We start from the raw sequence: 19282 nt of genomic DNA, 5'->3' as shown, positions 1-19282 counted from the left end.
CTCACGTCAGGCTGAACTATATATATACACTCTGTCATTTCTTCAGCTGCCGTGTAAAGACTATCCGTGTGTCCTCTCCCACACCTGGAGGGTTGTTTTCACCCTGCGGGGGAGGGATTGCCGAGCGGCAGGGGCGTGAGAGGCGGATGCTGCGAGCGTAGAGGCTGGGTACCAACCGGGAGCGTCAGCGCAACTCACCACGGTAATGTCAAATCTTGCTTCAGCTAACGTTCATGTATGCGACATTTCCTCTGCTGGCTCGAGGGTGCTGCTCTCAACATGGACAGACATGCAGCCCAAGCTGGTGATGTGTGTCGGCTGACTAGTGTCGCATAGCATGTTCCTCTGGTCTTGGATGGATGTGAACAGATGGAGTCATCGGTTATATGTTTCCTCTTCTTTTTTTCGGTAATATAATCTACAGGGCATGTTTTCCTGAAGCCTATAAAGGACTGCAGCAATGGAAAAAAAAAAGAGTACAGTCTTGTTATGTCAATGAGGGCATGAAAACCCCCCAAGGACTCATTTTTCAGTTGTGGCCGCAAGACAGCAGCTATGTTGTTTTAACCTAACAAACCACAATTAAAATATGGGAGAACACCCACACTGCCACATGCAAAACCTATCATAGAGACACACACACGCACCCATATAGGCTACACAGCACGACCAGGTATGTGCATTCACTAGTGCATGTGTCAGTCTAATTTTGAGGAAAAGGCAGAAGCAATTATGGTGTATTGTTTTAATCATGCTGACTCAATATGCAGCACCAAATCGAGTCCGTCATGTCGGGTCGCTCTTCTACCTGCTGTGTGTAGACCTCCAAAGGTACATGCATGACACCTGAGTTGTGTTTTAATGCAAAAACGGAGCATCTGATCTGCCCCTTTCTCTGTGTGTGTCTTGTTACATGTGCATGTCTCCGTCAGTGCCGATCAGTTATTGATGCATGTACTTTACTCCCCACCCTGTTGCCCCCTCTACTTTTCCTTTCCTTTCCTCTCCTTTCCTCCCTCAGATGGACAGAATGAATTTTCTCTCCTTCTTCCTCCTTTGCTTGACTTCGGTTGCCATTGGCAACAAAGGTCAGTTCCTCATCATTTTGATGGTAATTGTGATGTGTTGAGATGATGGTTGACATCGACATGGGAGCACGCAGACCTGTCAAGGTGCTCAGGCAGGGCCACGGCTGTTTTACCTTGAAATGCTCCTGACGACTTTATTGCTCTCCCCACAGTGTATCAATTAGAAATCCGTCTCCTCAAACAGGCCACACACACACACACACACACACACACACACACGTTTGTACATTTTGTGTTTCGTGACCCAGCCGTGCATGCGTCTGTTTTTAAACGGTGCTGTGACTCTGAGCAGATGATACATCTGTTTCCTCCTCTGGAGCAGATTCATCATCATGGATAACCATGACTCTGATTCAACATCATTGTTCCAATGATGATCATGCCGAGGGAAGGAGAAATGAAACGGACAGCGAGGAGGGAGAATGTCAGAGAAGGAGGTGGTGGAGGAGAGTGATGCAGCGAACACGAGGAGATTTAGGAGAGATGGAGTGTCAGGGAAACACAGAGAAAAAGGGGGGACGGGGACGAGTAAAATGTTAGGAGAGGCAGAGGAGAAGGAGCTGTGACAGGAGAGGACGTGTATGAAAAGACGCAGGCCGATGAGGAGGGAGGAGGAAGGCGAGGAGGAGGCGGTGGTGGAGAGAGAGAGGTAGTACGTGAGATCAGGTGACACGAGGGAAAGGGGAAAGCTAAAGATACCCAAACGTTTGTGTGTGTGTGTGTGTGTGTGTGTGTGTGTGTGTGTGTGTGTGTGTGTATATATATATATATATATGTGTGTGTGTGTGTGTGTGTGTGTGTGTGTGTGTGTGTGTGTGTGTGTGTGTGTGTGTGTTTGATGGAGACAAACGAGGAGGGGTGGGGGGTGATAGAGTGACACAGAGACGAAAAGTGCCAGGGGAGACAGAGAGATGGAATGGGATGCCTCTCAATCTGTAATCCCGGATGTAATCCACAGGCCTGATGCTCAGATTAATGCTATAGAGCAGAGGGGGGAGGGGGGGATCAACTGAGGGGACAGAGGGAGGGAGATAAATAACCAAAAAAAGAGACATGGCAGAGGAAGAGGAGACGGCGTGAGGCTATTAAGAGGAGAGGATGAATATCTTTGATTAGGGTATGAAAACGGCCACAGAAAAAAGTTTGGTCAGAGTTGTGCCCTTTACTTATTCTGTAATCAGATTTTTCATTTATTTTAATAATCCTATTCACAATTGTCTAATCAATTAGCTTCGGCTGCAACTAACAATTTTCTTTGTTGATTAATCAGCAGATTCTTTTTTTTTTCAATTAATCATTTGGTCAATAAAAAGTCAGGAAATAGTGAAAAATACCCATTACAGTTTCGAGTCCAGTTTAGTCCACACATGATCTATTTAGTATGACAGCACAAAAAGAGATATTGTCTTTATTTCCATGAAAAAAAAGAAAAGCATCAAACCTTCTCAACTAAGAAGCAATAACATGGACGTGTTGTTTACTTTTGCTTGAAAAAAAATACTTAAACGATTACTCAATCGTCAGAATAGTTGCTGATTATTTTTCTGTCGACTGGATGATTATTAGTCTAATTATTTCAGCTCTAAAAGTGGCAATACCTCAATGTAAAAAATACCCCCACGATGAGTATTATCAGAAGAAATTGCTTAACGGTCAATTTAATACCCCATATTAGTTTCAATTAATTATACAGCAGAATGGCCTCTTTCAGAGTGGTATTGTAGTTATTAGATTATTATTATGTATGTGGTTACTGTGTAAGGAGCATTTTAATATTGTATTGTTGAGCTTTATCTGTCAAATAAATGTTGTGGAGTAAAAAGAACAACATTGTCCTCTGAAATGTAATGGAATTAGTGGAACAAAACTAGCATCAATTGGAAAAACCCCAAGTAAAGTCAAATTGTACTTAAATACAGTGCTTGAGTAATTGTACTGACTAACTATCCATGTATTTACTAACTATCCACCACTGATAAAAAAAACTAATTTATATTCTTCACTAAGGTATCAAAAACATATATTAGCTCTATAATCAAAATATTTCAAGTGATAGAAGTTTAATCAGATTCAGAGCCAGCAAGCTTTTCCTCTGTTGGCTCTCCTCTCACATACGAGACGGCAAAAATCAGTTCCAGTCAGAAATTGTGGAAAATGCACTGTGACGACAACAAAGCAATTACTAAACTCAAGTCTTGCAATTCTGTCTGATTTCAAACTCTGTGTCTTCAAAAGATTGAGGACAACAGAGCAAGGCTTTTGTTTTCTGCTCCTTGCTGGGGTGTACAATCGTCATCCTTCTGGCTCATTAACTTGCCCTTTGATCACTCGGCTCTGAACATTCAGCACAAGGATGAATTATTAATTCGCAATCAAAGGTTAAATTCACAGTAAACCTTGGGCACTTGATTTGGACACGGCTGTTTTCTTTCACGCATTATTGTGCGGCGCCTGTGGCAGGCCAGTTTGGCTGATTGATATGAGCAATATATCTCTGTGTGTGTGAGACTGTGACATCTGACTGGCTTTAATTACACTGCCAACCAGGCAGGTGTGCAGAGTGGCACTTGTCACGAACAAGAGGAAGGAGGTGTATTTGGAGAAAGGGGAAATCTGTGAGGGTGTGAATGTGATTAAACTGTCCTTGTGGTCACACTTCAGACATACATTGTGCCGTTTTCCACTCATGCTCACCATGTCCTTGCCCATAATGGAGTGTTAAAAATAGAAACGTTGGTTCCTTCTAATTGCTCCATTTAACCCAAAGCCTCTTCGGTCTCTTCTCTGTGCCGTTCAGCCAATAAGCACAAGCCATGGATCGAGACAGAGTACCAGGGGATTGTCATGGAGAACGACAACACGGTGCTGCTCAACCCCCCTCTCTTTGCTCTGGACAAAGATGCTCCACTTCACTACGCTGGTAACACCAACCGCATGAAACTGCATGACAGGATGACAGCCGGGGAAAAAATAAAAATCCACCAAATATCTAAACTTTTCCATGAATTTACTTGAACATCCACAGAACTGGCTGCTGGAAAAATAGGTCAAATCAAGTACTCGCACAGCCAAATTGAATATCCCATCACCAGGCCAAATTGAAATGATCTCACCAGGCCTGGCCTGGGCTGTAATAGTAAACACAACGCAGATGTTTACACAGGTTTGGAGCTCTCAGACTGCTGCCATTTCCAACCATCTTTCCCAACAGACCAGCGTAAATATTAAAGGCAATGTATTCAGTCAGAGTCCACTATTTTTAGTCCATCATAGTGTAATTCAACCCTTCATTGCAGGAGCAGCAGTCAGCAGCGCTCTGCAGTCTGATGAAATAAGGTTATCTTGTTTGCACTCCTGGAAATAACCGTGTTCAGTCAAATTATAACACATCGACTGGAATTACTCAGCGCTCCCTGAAATTTATTGGGCTTGTGTCAAAAAGGAACAGAAAATTAGGTGTTTGAGCAGGAAACCTTCCCTACCTTCAATTTATGTCAGCCAGGAAAGATCAGCTGCTTTAAAGAGGGTTTTATTTTGAGTCTCAGCTGCAATCTGTCTATCATTATAATGATAAGATGGAGCGGCACTTAAAGGAATCCTCCAGATATCTGTCTCCACTTGATATAGTCTGAAAAACCTACTAAATATTAAGATAAATTGGTACAATTAGTTTAATAGTGATATATGCAATGATAGGTATGCATACAGTGCATCAGAGCTTTCCTTTTGCATGGCAGGCAAAAATTCTGGTTTTATGTCACTGGTTGTTGTTATTATAATAATAATCTCAATATATTAGCATACAGTCTTTTTCACAGAAAAAAAATGGGAAAAACTTTAAATAACTAAAATGATTGGGAAAATAAGATGTGACAGAGCATAAAAAGATGCCTTAATTAAAAAAAAGGTGAGTTTTTAGAAGAGATTTAAATAACTAATTTTAAGAGGAAGACTGATCCAAAGTTTAGAGGCATCTCCAGGAAATACATCTCCTTTATTTTAAGTCTAAACTGCTGAGTTTTGTAGTACAATCTAAGATTGAGTGTAAGGTTTGTAAGGGCACACAAATGTATGCTAGAGCCGGACCTGATGCTTTATGCTTTAATGAGTAATACCAAAATTCCAAAATACACTGAAAGCCAATGCAAAGAGGGTACATTTGGGATTACGAGTTTCTTCTTGTTAAAATATAAACTACAGCATTTTGTATAATCTGCGAGCAGCCGTTGCCACACAAATGTTAGATGATAACCAATGTTTGACAGTGTAGGAAGTTAATTAATATACTGGATATTTATAGATGATTTATTAATTAATACAACATGAGTTATTTGGATTCTCAGTGTATATTGTGATACATTTCATTGTATTGCTCTTCTTTCTCTTCCAGGTGAAATATGTGGATTCCGGGTTCATAATGGCCCCTCGGGTTCAGGCTCGGTCCAGTTTGAAGCTGTGGTTCTGGACCGCTCCACCGGCGAGGGCCTGGTCCGGTCCAAGGAGCCGCTGGACTGCGAGAGCCAGCGGGAGCACAGCTTCACCATCCAGGCCTATGACTGCGGCGAGGGACCTGATGGAGTCAACAGCAAGAAATCCCACAAGTTAGTTAGTCCACTCTCTCCTCCCAATATAAACAGAAGATAGTGATTGATTTTAAAACAATAATTACAGTCACTAGCTAAAGTTTCTTTGGCTGTGCACTGTAAAGACTATCCAGCCATTTCTGCTTCCTGTTGTTACAACAATCCATCGGTCTGTCTCTGCTTGTGTCTTGCTTCCCACTCCTCCTTTCCTCAGGGCCACCGTGCATGTGCGTGTTAACGACGTCAATGAGTTCTCCCCCGTGTTTGTCGAGCGTCGCTACGAGGCTTCAGTCCCAGAAGGACGTCTGTTCGACCGAATCGTGCGGGTGGAGGCTCTGGATGCTGACTGCTCTCCGCAGTACAGCCAGATCTGCTTCTATGACATCATCACTCCTAATGTGCCCTTTGCTATCGACAACGATGGTGAGATGTGTTTTGTTTTGTAGCAGTAAATCAGGAGGGTTCGGAACTCATAGACCTATTATTATCTGCCTCTGCTATAGAAATACAATATCCAACACCAGCCACCATACTATCCTCCTCACATGCTGTCTGCGCTATCTGCTCTTTATGGCCGATTGCAAGTAGAATCATTAAATCCAATATTAAGTATTCAACTTCTAAACTGCGGATGCCCTGAATACATGAAATACCTATATGCCAGACGCTGCTGGGATGTTGATGTCTGCATAGCGACAGAGTGAGTACTTAACTCATCGCACAGGTAGAAACCAAGCGATGCTAAAATAGACTTTGTGTGGGCGGACTATTGTTCTGTCTTTGTGAAAACATTGCAGCAGCTGTTTTAGTTTAATATAGCATCCTTTTTTTTGTTACTGGCTGCTTATAGATTCCTTAGATTCGTTGTTGTAATTGTATCCATTGACTGGTTGGTGGGAGATCAATTGTAATGAGACGCAGCAGCAGCAGAGGAGTCTGTTTTATTATGACTCTGCAGAATCGTCCTGGACTTGGAAGATTTTTGCAGAGGATGAGCAGCTCCTTTCTTGTTTTTTTTTTGGGTCAAACTGGTACAGAGACCTTTTGTTCTAACCTCCTTCACACACTGTGGGCTTGTCATTGTCTATTTTCTTTTCTCTTCACTTTGTCTTCTCTGTTTCTACCACTATCTCTTTCATCCTAATGTTTATCCTCCCGCCATGTCACACCATCGCCTGTGTTACCTATCGTCTGTCAGCTGGCATACTGAGCGCTGTCAGCCTATCACGGTTATTCGCGGTTGCTTTTATCTGTAAAAACAGGGAAAACCCATCACTTTTCATTGCGCTCTGTGCAACGTATCGTCCTCTGTTTTCTCTTTCTATTCCTGGATGTAGTGCCTTCAGTAGGGTATTTCTCTGTTATTGTGTATGTGCAGTGATGGAAACTTTATCAATGAGCGTTCATTTGTGTTGGCCTTTCAAATTGTGCAAGCTTGTTGATGACTAACCATGCTATTCCTGTTTCTCCTTTATTCTCGTGTTTCATAATTTCTTGTCCTTTCTTTCTTTGTCGCTCTCTCCGTCTCCTAGGTAACATTAAGAACACAGAGCCGTTGGACTCGAAGCGTCAGCGCGTTTTCACCTTCTGGGTGACCGCCTTCGACTGCGGGAAGAACCGAGCTCAGGCCGATGCCCAGGTTGTCGTCACCGTCAAGCCGTCCTGCAAACCCGGCTGGATCGGTAATCTGCCACAGATTGCTCTCTTTCTGTCTTGGTTATCATGCTTGGAAAAGCATTTAATCTGTGGAAACTATCACTTTTAATTGTGCGTGGGCTGCCGTTAGGTTAGGATGAATCACCTTTGCATCTTCATATCAGGAGCTGAGTTTTGGTGAGGTGGTGCTGAGCCTAAGTAATATCAAGGGTAAAGCAATTAATTAAGATGTGAGAAGATATTTTTAGATCATAGATACTACTGCTACCCTTTCTGTGGATTGCCTCACATTAGATTCCACTACTGGGATGAGCATAGTTTATTGACTGTGAATTACAATTTAAATACAACTTTTTGAATCCAAATGTTGAGGGTTCTGATTGCACTACTTTTTTCAGGATGGACCAAGCGTGTCGAGTACACACCCGGGTCAGGCAGCATCCCCTTGTTCCCCACCCTGCATTTGGAGACCTGTGAGGAGACCGTTTGGAACATCCAGGCCACCGTAGATCTCCAGACCGGCCACATCGGGAAGGGCTGTGATAGAGACAGCTACTCTGACAGATCTGTCCGACGGCTGTGTGGTGAGTTCTGGTTTAAATATGTAAATGTGAAGAGGGCAGGATCTTTTTTTTTAAATTAACATTGTTCATCTCTCTTTCCTCATCAGGTGCTGTCAGGGGTGAAGTAGACCTCCTCCCTCCTCCATCTCCTGCTGCCAACTGGACCTCCGCTCTGCCCACTCTCCCCTCTTCTGATTCCTCTCTGGTCTTCTCCTTCAACGGATCCAACCACGTCGCCGTGGTGCCGGATTCGGTCGTCTCCGCGTTGTCGGGCGACCACTTCACCCTCCAGCTGTGGATACGAAGGGGCGGCGCCAACATCCAGCCTGCGACCACTCAGACCAGAGGCAGTCGCAAGGAGGAGGAGACTATTGTGTGTAGCACTGTCAAGAATGGTGCGTCAAATGGTAGAATCATGGTTTTACTGACATTTTAAGGAATTGAGTGTTTTTCAAATGTGGGGTGGTGAGGAAAACATCAGACATGAAACCCCCAGAATTACAGACATAGTCAAGGATGAAAAAAAAAAAATATCAAGAGCAGTTTATAGCTTCAACAACTACTATCAAGGTGCTCTTGAGAGAGACGCTTCACCCCCAGCTGCTCCACTTGAGCAGCCAAGTGGAGCAGCAGCAGAAGAACAGTAAAACACTGCAATATTGCCTGGCAGAATATTGTGTGAATATTTTCAACTTCATGAGTTTGTAGGTGCAGCGCTCGAAAACAGCATGTTCGGCAAACCTTACCTCGGGTAAAAACAGCAATACAATTCGCAGTTGAGAACGAGAGAACCGAGATTGCAATCTATATTAAAACACATTGCACATTTGTATGTGTTACTGTGGTTATTCTCTGAAGAATTGCCGGGTGATATTAAGACAGTTTGACAAGACCACACTGACCCACCAATTATTTCTTCTTCTTCTGCTCTACAGATGATTCCTTCTCCCACTATTCCCTCTCTGTCCACGGCTGCCGCCTCTCTCTCTTCTACTGGCCCGACGTCTCAGCCGCACGGCCCGTCAAGTTCTTGTGGAAACTGGAGCAGGTACTGGGGGAACTGCAACACTTAGCTTTGATGTTCTTCTGTATTTGTACCTTTTTGAAATTAAACTGAAATGGGGGAAATGCAGTTGATAGTATGTCTGTGTAAAGCGAAATATCTGGCTCAGACGGCTATTTTATTAAATATGTTTCTTTCAGTGATATATCAAAGAACTCAGTACTTTTATGTACTTTCAAATTTTCAAAGCGAACAGATATTTTTTTGTGCTATATCATCCAATCAGCAGTGGGTGAAGGGGATTGTTTTGACGGAAGCTACTGGTCCCAGACAGATTGAAGCAGCAAGGATTAAAGGAACCTGAGCTGATACAGAGAAGATTTGTCAAATCCCTCTGTCTGACCCACGATATCTTATTACCCCGGTCTTTTCTGCCCCTCTGTCTGTATAATTCTCTTTGTATTCCTGCTGATGCAACCCTATCTGTAGAGAAAGCTAAAAACAAATTTGGACAGGATTTTACACAGATGAAATATTCACCAGTAGTGGAATGTGATTATTCAATAAACAAAGATTACAAAAAATGACAAAAAAGAGAGCATATTTGTGAAACAGAGCTTTGTTATTTCTCCTTTCCTAACCCATTAATCATCTCACAACCCCTCAGATTTATCTTGTGACCCTTTGGTTGTAAAACAACGACCTAACTTTGTGTAAAGTAGTTCTCTTCAACCAACAAAATCAATAACAACATCAACAATAATGTAATTTGTAATGATATATCAGTCCCAGTAACCATTTCTCTGCAGAACCTTTGATACTTTAAGTACGTTTTAAGGCTCATACCTTTGTACTTTATAAGTTATAAATAATTATAATAATTTTGAATGCAGGACTTTTACTTGTAACAGAGTATTTTTACCTTTCGTAGATAAAATATCTGAATTCGTCTTCCACGATTGATATCTACAAAGAGTAAATGTCAAAACCTTCACCTTAAAAGATATTTTAACTGTTTCCTTTGTTCAGGCTCAGGTTGACTGTTTGATCTCTGTCCAACAGGTGTGTGATAGTGAGTGGCATCATCTGTCACTCAGCGTCCAGTTCCCCTCCGTGACCCTGTATGTTGACGGTGTGACCTTTGACCCCGCCCTTATCCATGACAACGGAGCCATCCCCAACCCTGCCCCCCGCCAGAGGATGTTCATCGGAGCCTGCTGGGGTAACGCACTGAAATTTATGCTCAGCGTCTCCACAACTGACATATATTTCATTTCAGCTTTAATGATGGATTCTGACAGAAATTTATGCAAGCAGAGAGCGTGGAATACTGTTTTTTATTTTTGCATAAATGCTATGAGCAGCAATTGTGCAGTTTGCTTCCTCCTTTGCATTCCCCTGTCAATGAAATGTCATTCAAATCACACATCACCAGAAATAGCTGGCCGCCATTTCTGGCAAGAGCGGCGGCAACTCACGAACCTTTGTAAGGCACCTTTAGACAATCACTCGAGACATTTTGCCTTGCACCATTCACTCCCTCAGTTATAATTTAGCTGATGCATTTTGTCTTTGAGGGCTAATAATATAACATACTTTATTCAGAGCAACACAAGGGCCAGACAGCTATTAGCCACTTACACTTGAATCACTGGTTAATATGGGAAACTGTGGCTGTCAATTAGCATTAAAACACACACACACACACACACACACACACACACACACACACACACATTTGCGGTGTTACACTCTCATCCACAATGAAAGTCGCTCCGCTGCCTGCATAGCACCAGCTGTTTTGCTGGATAATGAGGAGATGGTGCATTTCTGAATATCTCCAATCCTCTTGCTTGCATTTTCTCACTTCACCTCTGCATATTATTTATTTATTATTTTTCTTTGTTCCTATCAACCTCTGGCACCTTCAGTCTTTCTCTCACTTTATTTTCATCCCTCGCATTGCATTTAAGTATTTTTCTCAATGTGCCTTATTGTTTTCTCTTTGTGCCCCCTCCCTGCAGAGCCCGAAGAGAAGCAGAAGGAAATACTAAACAACACCATCCCGGAGGGTAAAGACTCAGGTGACCTCCCTCTTTTCACATCGTTGTCCGCATGAGGGTGTGCAGTCTGTCAATTTGCTGTGTCATTGTTTCTGTATAATTTATGTGCATATTACAACATAAATGTGGTGTTATAATCTGTATTCATATTGGACTGTCTCTGGTTTTTAGTGAAATATGTGGGAGGTTACCACGGCCTGTTGTCAGGGGTGACGGTGCGTCCTGGCAGCGTGGAGCCTCACAGTGTGGTGGAGTGTCTGTACGCCTGCAGGGAAGGCCTGGACTTCGGAGACCTGGAGACTCTGGGCTCCGGAATGAAGGTAGTACCTCAGAGAGCCGTAGACCGCCATGTTGTAGAGAAAGAGATACCGCTCAAAGACTTCCTTTTATCTTTCTTTGCCATGAGTAAAATGTACTTTCTTCACCAAACCAGCTGTCTTAATGTCTCCTACCCATTGCATGATAAGTATGTTATGCACATGATGTGTTAAGATGCTTTTTGTTTTGCATAATAAGGACGTAACAGCTTTGCTAGAGGGGAAGTCGCAATCTAATTTGTCTTTAGTTTGTTTCATTTGTAGTCTAATCGGTTTCAAGTCTGAACTGGAGAAATTAGATCAGAAAGTAAAATCTGTTTTCATCATCATATGATGTGAACATATCCTATAATTGCAACACACATTGTTGGTATGCTGCCAAATATGTTTCTAACCTCCTCTAGTGGTTTGGTGTGTTTGAGGCATTTGCACTAAAAATATACAAATGCTTGTCAAATGAGAGTAAAAGAGATCAAAGGGTAATATGTCTGCTATCTGCATTATTTGCGCTGATTTATCTTCAAAAGAACCTTAATTGAATTAGATTCAAGAAGATTAACCTATTCCAAGGTTTCCCTTTGTAAAGAGTCCAATTTTGTATCGAGCCATGTATCATGATGTCTTCTCGTGTAAATTATCTTCTCTTTTCTCCTTCGGCAATGCAGGTTCATGTGAACCCCAGCCAGTCAGTGTTGGTGCTGGAGGGAGACGACATTGAGAGCTTTAACCGTGCAGTGCAGCAGGTCACCTACAGGAACTCGCTTCGCTTCGCCACCCCCGGAGTCCGACCCCTCAAACTAACCACCTCGCTCAGGTACATAATCACAAACAGACACACACTTGGGTAACTAACTGCAGTCAAAGGTTTCTGGATTGAAAGTCCTTCTGTGAAAGGCAGGAGACTAACTGAAGCAGTAGAAGAAGCGGCAGGCAGAGGGAAAGAGACGCCTCTGAACACCACAAATGATAGGATGTGAAGTGAAATGATTTCTCATTTGAAGTGTCTCTCTCTGGACTCTGTGCCTCTGCTTTACTCCTTTGACATCAAACTCATCAAACATGGACCTTGGCTCAGCTGTGATAAGGACTGTTGTGGCACGAAAGAGATGATTATGGAGGAGAATACGTCACAACCCGAGATAACAAGGAATATCTTATCTCTCTGTTCATTCAGCCATTAAGTGGCTTTTTGCTTTGAAGGAGTGAACTAGACTAAATTAACTTGGTTTGGGTTGTTGAAGGATTCAGAAGAAACTGTTTTCCCTTTTTTAAATTCAATTAATTTCAATTGTATTTGTATAGCTGGCTTTTTGAGGAATAATTTAGCATGTGTCTAACTGTAAAGGGGTTAAAATGTTTCTGATTTACATGAAAGTATTGCTCAAACAAACAAAAACAATATCTCTAATGTTGCGAGACAGACAAACAGCAGAAGACTGAATCCCCAGTTCAGTGTGGATCGCTCTGAATCACCTGGCTGTGAAAATAAAAAGCACACAAACTCTGTTTCCGGGTCAGTGCTCAGCCATGCTTAACAACTGCAAACTGCTCTCTGGCTTTAGCAGTCACTTTTAGCTGATGAAATATTTATTCACCTCAGGAAGTACAGTCTTGCGCATATACTGTGTGGTATATTGTGTATAGCTGCATGCCGACAAATCCTATCTCATCAAACTCTCAAGATATTCTTATTACTGTCTTTTGGCAACATTGTTTTTGTCGCATGGCTATAAGACTAAAATGATTACCAGGCCACGAGCCGTGCTGGAGTTTGTTTTTTTTTTAGATTCAAGGTCAAAGGCAGATTTTTTTTTTTCACAAGTGTACCAGAGTTTTTTTTTCTTCTTCTTTCCTCTAGCGTGTTTTATTGCGTGTGTGAAGATTAGACTGATTTGAGGCCAGGAGTTACCCAGATGGCTGAACAGCAGGCCCTTCTGGAGAGGCCGATAGAAGCAGCTGCTCACTCTGATAGTGGGAATGTAACACACACACATAGACACTACGCTTAATCCCCTTTCAAATGGAATGCTGAATTATAGTGCAGATGAATAAATATATGTAAGCAGCCTGTCATCAATCTGATTTGCTTTCCCTTTCTGGCAGGAAAATTAAATTTGTAACAGCAGAGCTATGGGTTGACATTTGCTATTTTCGGACCAAAGTTAACGACAGCAGTGGTGGATTTAAGGAACTGGATTGAGAAGACGTTGCACTGGATTAATAACTTTTTGTTTGGTTCCTAACATCACTTGGCCACAATGTTGCTAATTTGAGAGCAAGACGAAAGAGTCTTTCATCTTGCTTGCGGTGCTTTGACTCGGGAACATAAGCGTGCTAATAGGCTCACAAGTGCAGACGATGCTGATGTTTAGGCTGTGATGGAAGAAGTATTCTGATTCTTCACAGAAATAAAAGTACTAACAACACTCTGGAGAAGTTTTGCATTCAAAAACGTACAAAAGTAAAAGTATGTATCGGTAGTCTCAGTATTATAAGCAGAATGCACCAGTAAGAAAGTATCAAAAGTAAAGGTGTTTATTGTGCAGTAAAACTTTCCCTGTCTGTGTTTAATATTGTCTATTATATATGATGATATTATATTAATATTTCTTTAGCAACAACATGTATGTAGAAGACTGGGGACATATTAAGTACTTAATACACTTTTGTGTAGTTTAATCTACAGCAATGCATCATATTCTATAATTGCTGTCCTGTGAGAACCACGTATCTCTAAAAATAATTATGTTTTCGGAGCTCAGTAATACAGCCCTGTTTGCAGCTTCGTGGCGATGCATTTTCCATCGCAGATGGTTTTACATTGTTTATTTAATTTAAGAAGTAGGAGAATTATCTCACCAAGTAAAAGACAGAGGAAGGCATGAAAAACTGTAATCTGAAAATTAACTAAAAATGGAAATATTCAAGTAAGTACCTCCAAATGGTTCTTATGTACAGTACTTACTACTAAATGTACTACATTCCAGCACTGCTAGCAGGTATAATGTTACCTGGTTGACCATCTTAGTTTAACATTTGAGCATGCTCACATTTACCAATTAACACTTATCACAAAGTACAGCTGGTAATGTCATTAGTTTTCCAGACATTTAGTCATCTGTTGAGATATTTCACTGCAAAAAAGGTCAACTTGAAGGTGCACTGAGAGAAAAGTTCAGGGATCACCAAAGTCAGTAGGATTTGTCGTCTGGGCACCATGACTGATTGTAAAAATGTTCATGGCAATCCGTCAAATAGTTGCAGCTACAGGCTGGTCCATAGTGGTGACTGACATTGTCAACCCTACAACAAAAGCATATGCAACGTTTCTATCTCTTTGTTATTGTCTCTCTTTCTCTCCTTAACTGACATCACTCACTTCCTTCGTCCCTGCCAGATGTTTCAACGAGGAGAGCTGCCTGTCTCTCAAGCAGCTGGAGGGATACCTGGTGGTCCTCCAGCCGGATGCCCCGCAGATCTCTCTGTCTGGGGTTGGCCCTCATCTGGCTCGTCCTGCCCCTGAGTTTGAGGGTCCCCGTGGTGTCCCCCTTTTCCCTGAGCTCCGGATCGTCTGCTCCTTGTCTCATGCTGTCAACACAGCTGCACAGGGGATGGAGGGAGGAGGTGAGTCACGTATTAAACAACCCAAATGTCATATCTAGTTTAGGGAGATTTTAAATATTTATCGTGTTTGTTTGCACACAGCCCTTTCTCACCATTTGTCTCAATGTCTGTGTATGGAAATGACTTGAAGAGACCATCTGTGGTCTCCGTCCTTTCTTTTCCTAAATTGGAGTGACGATCCTCTCTTAGCACTGATGTCTGACGCCGTGGCTCACACTTTGGACGGCTGTGAGGTCCAACCGCTTGGGGAGGAGCTAAACCCAGAGAAGGAGGAGCTTCTGGTGGACATGGATGTCGTGCGAGAGAGGGGACTGGAAATCATCAATACTACTGCTTATATTGCCATCACTGGTACTGTGCATAAAAACATTCTGCACATTTCAAAACTGTTATGTTCTTCTTTGTTTTACTAGAAAATCATCATTGTTTTTGAAATATTGAACTAGCGCAAAAAGATTGCAAATTACAGATAAACAACATGAAACGGACCCCAAAATGTGTCAGGAATTCTGAATTAGATAGTCTGTTTGTGTCTCTTATGCTTAAAACCCTTGAAGTGTTTCTCTCTAACATTATTTATTCATTACTAAATGAGCAGCTTAGTTAACAGTTCAAGTTTGGAAAAGACTTTAACGGTCATAAACTAATGTGCTTGGTTTCATCAGAGCAGACACAAGCAAACAGCACCCAAACTGTTGTCACATATTTATTCAAATATTTCTGAATCCTAACTGGTGCGCAGAAATATATGACATCGGTTTTCTTTCAATAAGCTCCACCCAGTTAAATATAAAGTAAATATAAGCGTTTATATAAGACTTCATATTTGATATTAAGACGTTGATTTGGAAATTGTTTTTCAAGGCCTTTAAAAACTTTACACATAATTCAATATAATAGATTCCAAATGACCTGAAAAATGTTAAAATCCATCTGATGCAGTCACCCCCATCTGTCAATAACTAGCTCCAGACTACTTTTATCTTCTCCTTCTCTCTGCAGTTCTCGTCTCGGTATTGACTCTCCGTCCTCTTTTTGTTCTGTTCTCCCTGCAGGTGCCGAATCTATCTCTGTGTACGAGGATGTCCTTCGCTCAGTCCGCTACCGGCTGGCCAAAGGCTCAGCCCGCTTCGAGAGGCGGTTCCGCCTGTCCTGCTCTGAGATGAATGGGAGATACACCAGCAATGAGTTGACTCTGGAGGTAAGAAGAAACATTTACAGTGACACCTCTGGCACCGAATAAAGATACATGTACTTTAGACATGAGTATGAAAGCTCTGTCAATACTTAAATTATTTGGTTTCATATTCTTTTTCTTTGCTTCTCTCACTTCCTTCCTCCAGGTGAACTTCCTCCACTCTCTGGACAGTCTGTACCACCCATCCCACTTGATGGCCTCCCAGCAGCAGTTTCTCCATCCATCCCACCATGCTGGAGAGCTGAGCGGACACACCCTGCCCAATCCACACCGCAACTCAGGTGACATTCCCCTTTCATCAAGTTTTCCTGTCAAGAACAGATATCACAAAGTGCTTCACACAAACACAAAAGAAAATTTGAAAATGCATTCAGAATACAAGAGTGATGGATAGGAGGAGCCCTGATTACATTGTTTAACCTTCGGGCTTAAATGTCACACCTGTACCCAAATATGAACCTTCACAGTTACATATTTTTCTTTTTTAAATGGTGTCACTTTAGTATTTTTACTATAAACCTTTTGTAAAATTAGGAAGTTTTTTTATCAAAGGAAATTGTGAACGTCTGCAGCGTCCACCGTTGGATAACCGACAGCAGACCTTTGCTGTCGTTCCACAGTTTTGTATGGTCTCTCTCTCTACACATTATCAAATAAACAAGGCAACATTTTTTTGATGGGTAAAAGTACTGAATTAAATGACCAAACAAAGGCAAATAATTTGTCTTGAGCTGCTTTTTAAAGGTGATTACCGTGTTCACAGATCTTAAAGGTTCCCTGTGGAGTTTCAGACCTCAAGTAGCACTGGAGGGTTTTTAATGAGTGGGTCCCTGTTTTGTAAATCACATGAGCATGTGTGCTCACCAAGCGGCAACCTCTAGTGCTGAAAAATGAAACCCACGCTCCAAAAGCAACTCAATCCCCATAGATCCTTGTGCTAAAATGTCAATCAAGATATGCTGCTATGCGCCAGCAAAGACAGGGATGAAAACGACTGCAAGCTAATACACATGTTAACAATACAGAATTTATAATACTTAATAAAAATGCTTTGCTCTTTAATTTTATTAGCAAGGACATTTAATGTACTTGTTTGTTAGACCTCAAGGATACATACAGTTAGTTTTGGTGAACAACTGAATGCAAACATACCTTTTGTTTGCACAAAAAAACTTTAAAGGAAGAGAATTTCAAGGTTTAGGATCCTCAAAGGCACGAACGTCTTTAGTTTCAGGCCTGGAGCGAGGAAGAATCCACAAACCTTCATCAAAAGACCTCAGAGGCCGACTGGTTGAAAGGGCTGCAGCAGAACTCTAATGCAGGCAGGTGTGTGGCCATGCAGAGATCTAAAAGTAATCACAAGCCTGTGGAGCCAGTGTAAAAGACTGTGTGCACGGTCGGGCAGTGGAACCAGAAATTGTGTTATGGTCTGCTGCACCTTTGCTGTTTTTATTTATGCAGTAACTGCAGCTGTACAGCAGAAAGGATTGTCAGGTTTAATCATGTAACCCACACAGCCCAGCACCCCAGTCAATATTCCTTTAAGGATATGCTTAGTTTGAATAATTGTGCTATTTTTCTTACGTTCATAGTTGGTAAGTGGCTTCTAATGAACTCGTAGGCATTCCGTTATTGGGTCAACACATGTTTGACTTCACATGGTGATGAAATAATGAGAGTTTACACATATGAAGGAAAATGAGGTAGAATAAATAGTGCATTTCAGACTATTTTCAGCTGTGGATTAATACTCATTTGGTCTACAACAATGAAACGGTGTTCATGCAGTTCATTGTTGGTTGTGGTATTTGAATGATTTGTCAACAATAAGAAGAATATAGAATATCACCTGATTCATTGTTTAAATCTGGATTCTTTTGACACATAATCATCACTTATTTTGTTACAGTGGTGCCAGGCGCAGCCACGGTCATCATTATGGTGTGTGTGGGTTTCCTGGTTGTCATGGTGATCCTCGGTGTTTTCCGAATTCGCTCCATCCATCGCCGGGGTGAGGGTGCCAGCGGTGGGGCTAAGGAGGGTAGCAGCCAATGGGACGACTCTGCCCTCACCATCATTGTCAACCCCATGGAGGTAAACAAAAACAGATGAGTTATTGATGTGATGGTAATAAATGACCACACCTGTCAAGCTCCTGTTTTTCTCTCTCTCTCTCTCTCTCTCTCTCTCTCTCTCTCTCTCTCTCTCTCTCTCTCTCTCTCTCTCTCTCTCTCCCCCTCTACCTCTCCCCTCTCCCCTCTCCCCTCTCCCCTCTCCCTCTCCCCCCTCTCCCACCCCTCCCCCCAGTCCTATGAGACTCGTATGGGCATATCTGCTGACACGGAGGGGGAGGAGGACGAGGAGGTAGCAGAGTCACCTGAAGACGCAAGCGACGACCAGCGAATCATCAAGAAGGAGGGGCGGGACGGCAACGCCCGGCGCTACTGAACCACACAAGTCTTTGCACCAGTTCTCATGGAAACCACCAACCGGCTCACACACTCCAACACTTTTAATATCAACGACTGCTGACACTACTAGTATAAGGAATGTATGCTTACAAACACTACGCACAACACAGTCACTGTAATAACACTTCTCGACACTCAACGCCATATGTGACCTATAGCCAACAACGGGCAGTTGTTCTCCACCTAAATGTTCAATGGCACAATGTATACATTTAATGTAATTTAACCGCCTGAGCAAATCCCCACCAAAATTGTATTTGGTGCACCAGTTCTCGATCACAAGATGGTATTGTGTCTGTATAGTGTAATACTGGTTGAATGAGACTGCTTTTGTTTCAACAAAAAAAAGAAGAAGATTGTATTCTATCTTTTGTTATTGAACACAGAATGAAATCTTCACAAACTGAATACAGGAACAATCCGCAACATGCAGGCCTTGAATAGATGATTAGGCAAAGACATGAGCCTTGATCCCGACACATCCCTTATTAGACTCGACTCCAAGAAGTCTCTGCACAAGCTCTTTTCTCCCTCTTTGCATCCTCTCTCGACACATTCCTCGACCACCGTTAACCACAGAGTGAAGACAGTGAGGTCAGACAGCGCGGTCGCTCTTCTTAAACGCTAAAAAAGAAATTACGCTTGCAGGTATTTTTCTTTTGGTATTGTGACTACTTTAGTGCTTCAGCTATTTTACGTGGGGCTGATGATAAAAT

At 42.2% G+C, this 19282-nt stretch overlaps 1 protein-coding gene across 1 annotated transcript; it reads left to right on the top strand.

Moving 5' to 3' along the window:
- Positions 1-1021: 1021 nt before the first annotated feature.
- On the top strand, positions 1022-18543 carry clstn3 (calsyntenin 3; the record flags this gene model as incomplete). The annotated part of the gene is made up of 18 exons (XM_079227138.1): positions 1022-1088; positions 3886-4008; positions 5479-5689; positions 5886-6094; positions 7204-7353; positions 7726-7911; positions 7998-8285; positions 8826-8938; positions 9956-10115; positions 10918-10965; positions 11128-11276; positions 11939-12087; positions 14671-14897; positions 15087-15248; positions 15953-16098; positions 16241-16376; positions 18005-18189; positions 18403-18543. The coding sequence occupies 18 exons, from the start codon at positions 1022-1024 to the stop codon at positions 18541-18543; spliced, it is 2850 nt and encodes a 949-aa protein (XP_079083264.1).
- Positions 18544-19282: the final 739 nt, after the last annotated feature.

This window comes from Taurulus bubalis (genome assembly GCF_910589615.1).
Source record: "Taurulus bubalis genome assembly, chromosome: 12".
Lineage (NCBI taxonomy): Eukaryota > Metazoa > Chordata > Actinopteri > Perciformes > Cottidae > Taurulus > Taurulus bubalis.
The sequence above is the reverse complement of the archived record's forward strand: the minus strand, read 5'-3'. Positions and strand labels throughout refer to the sequence as shown.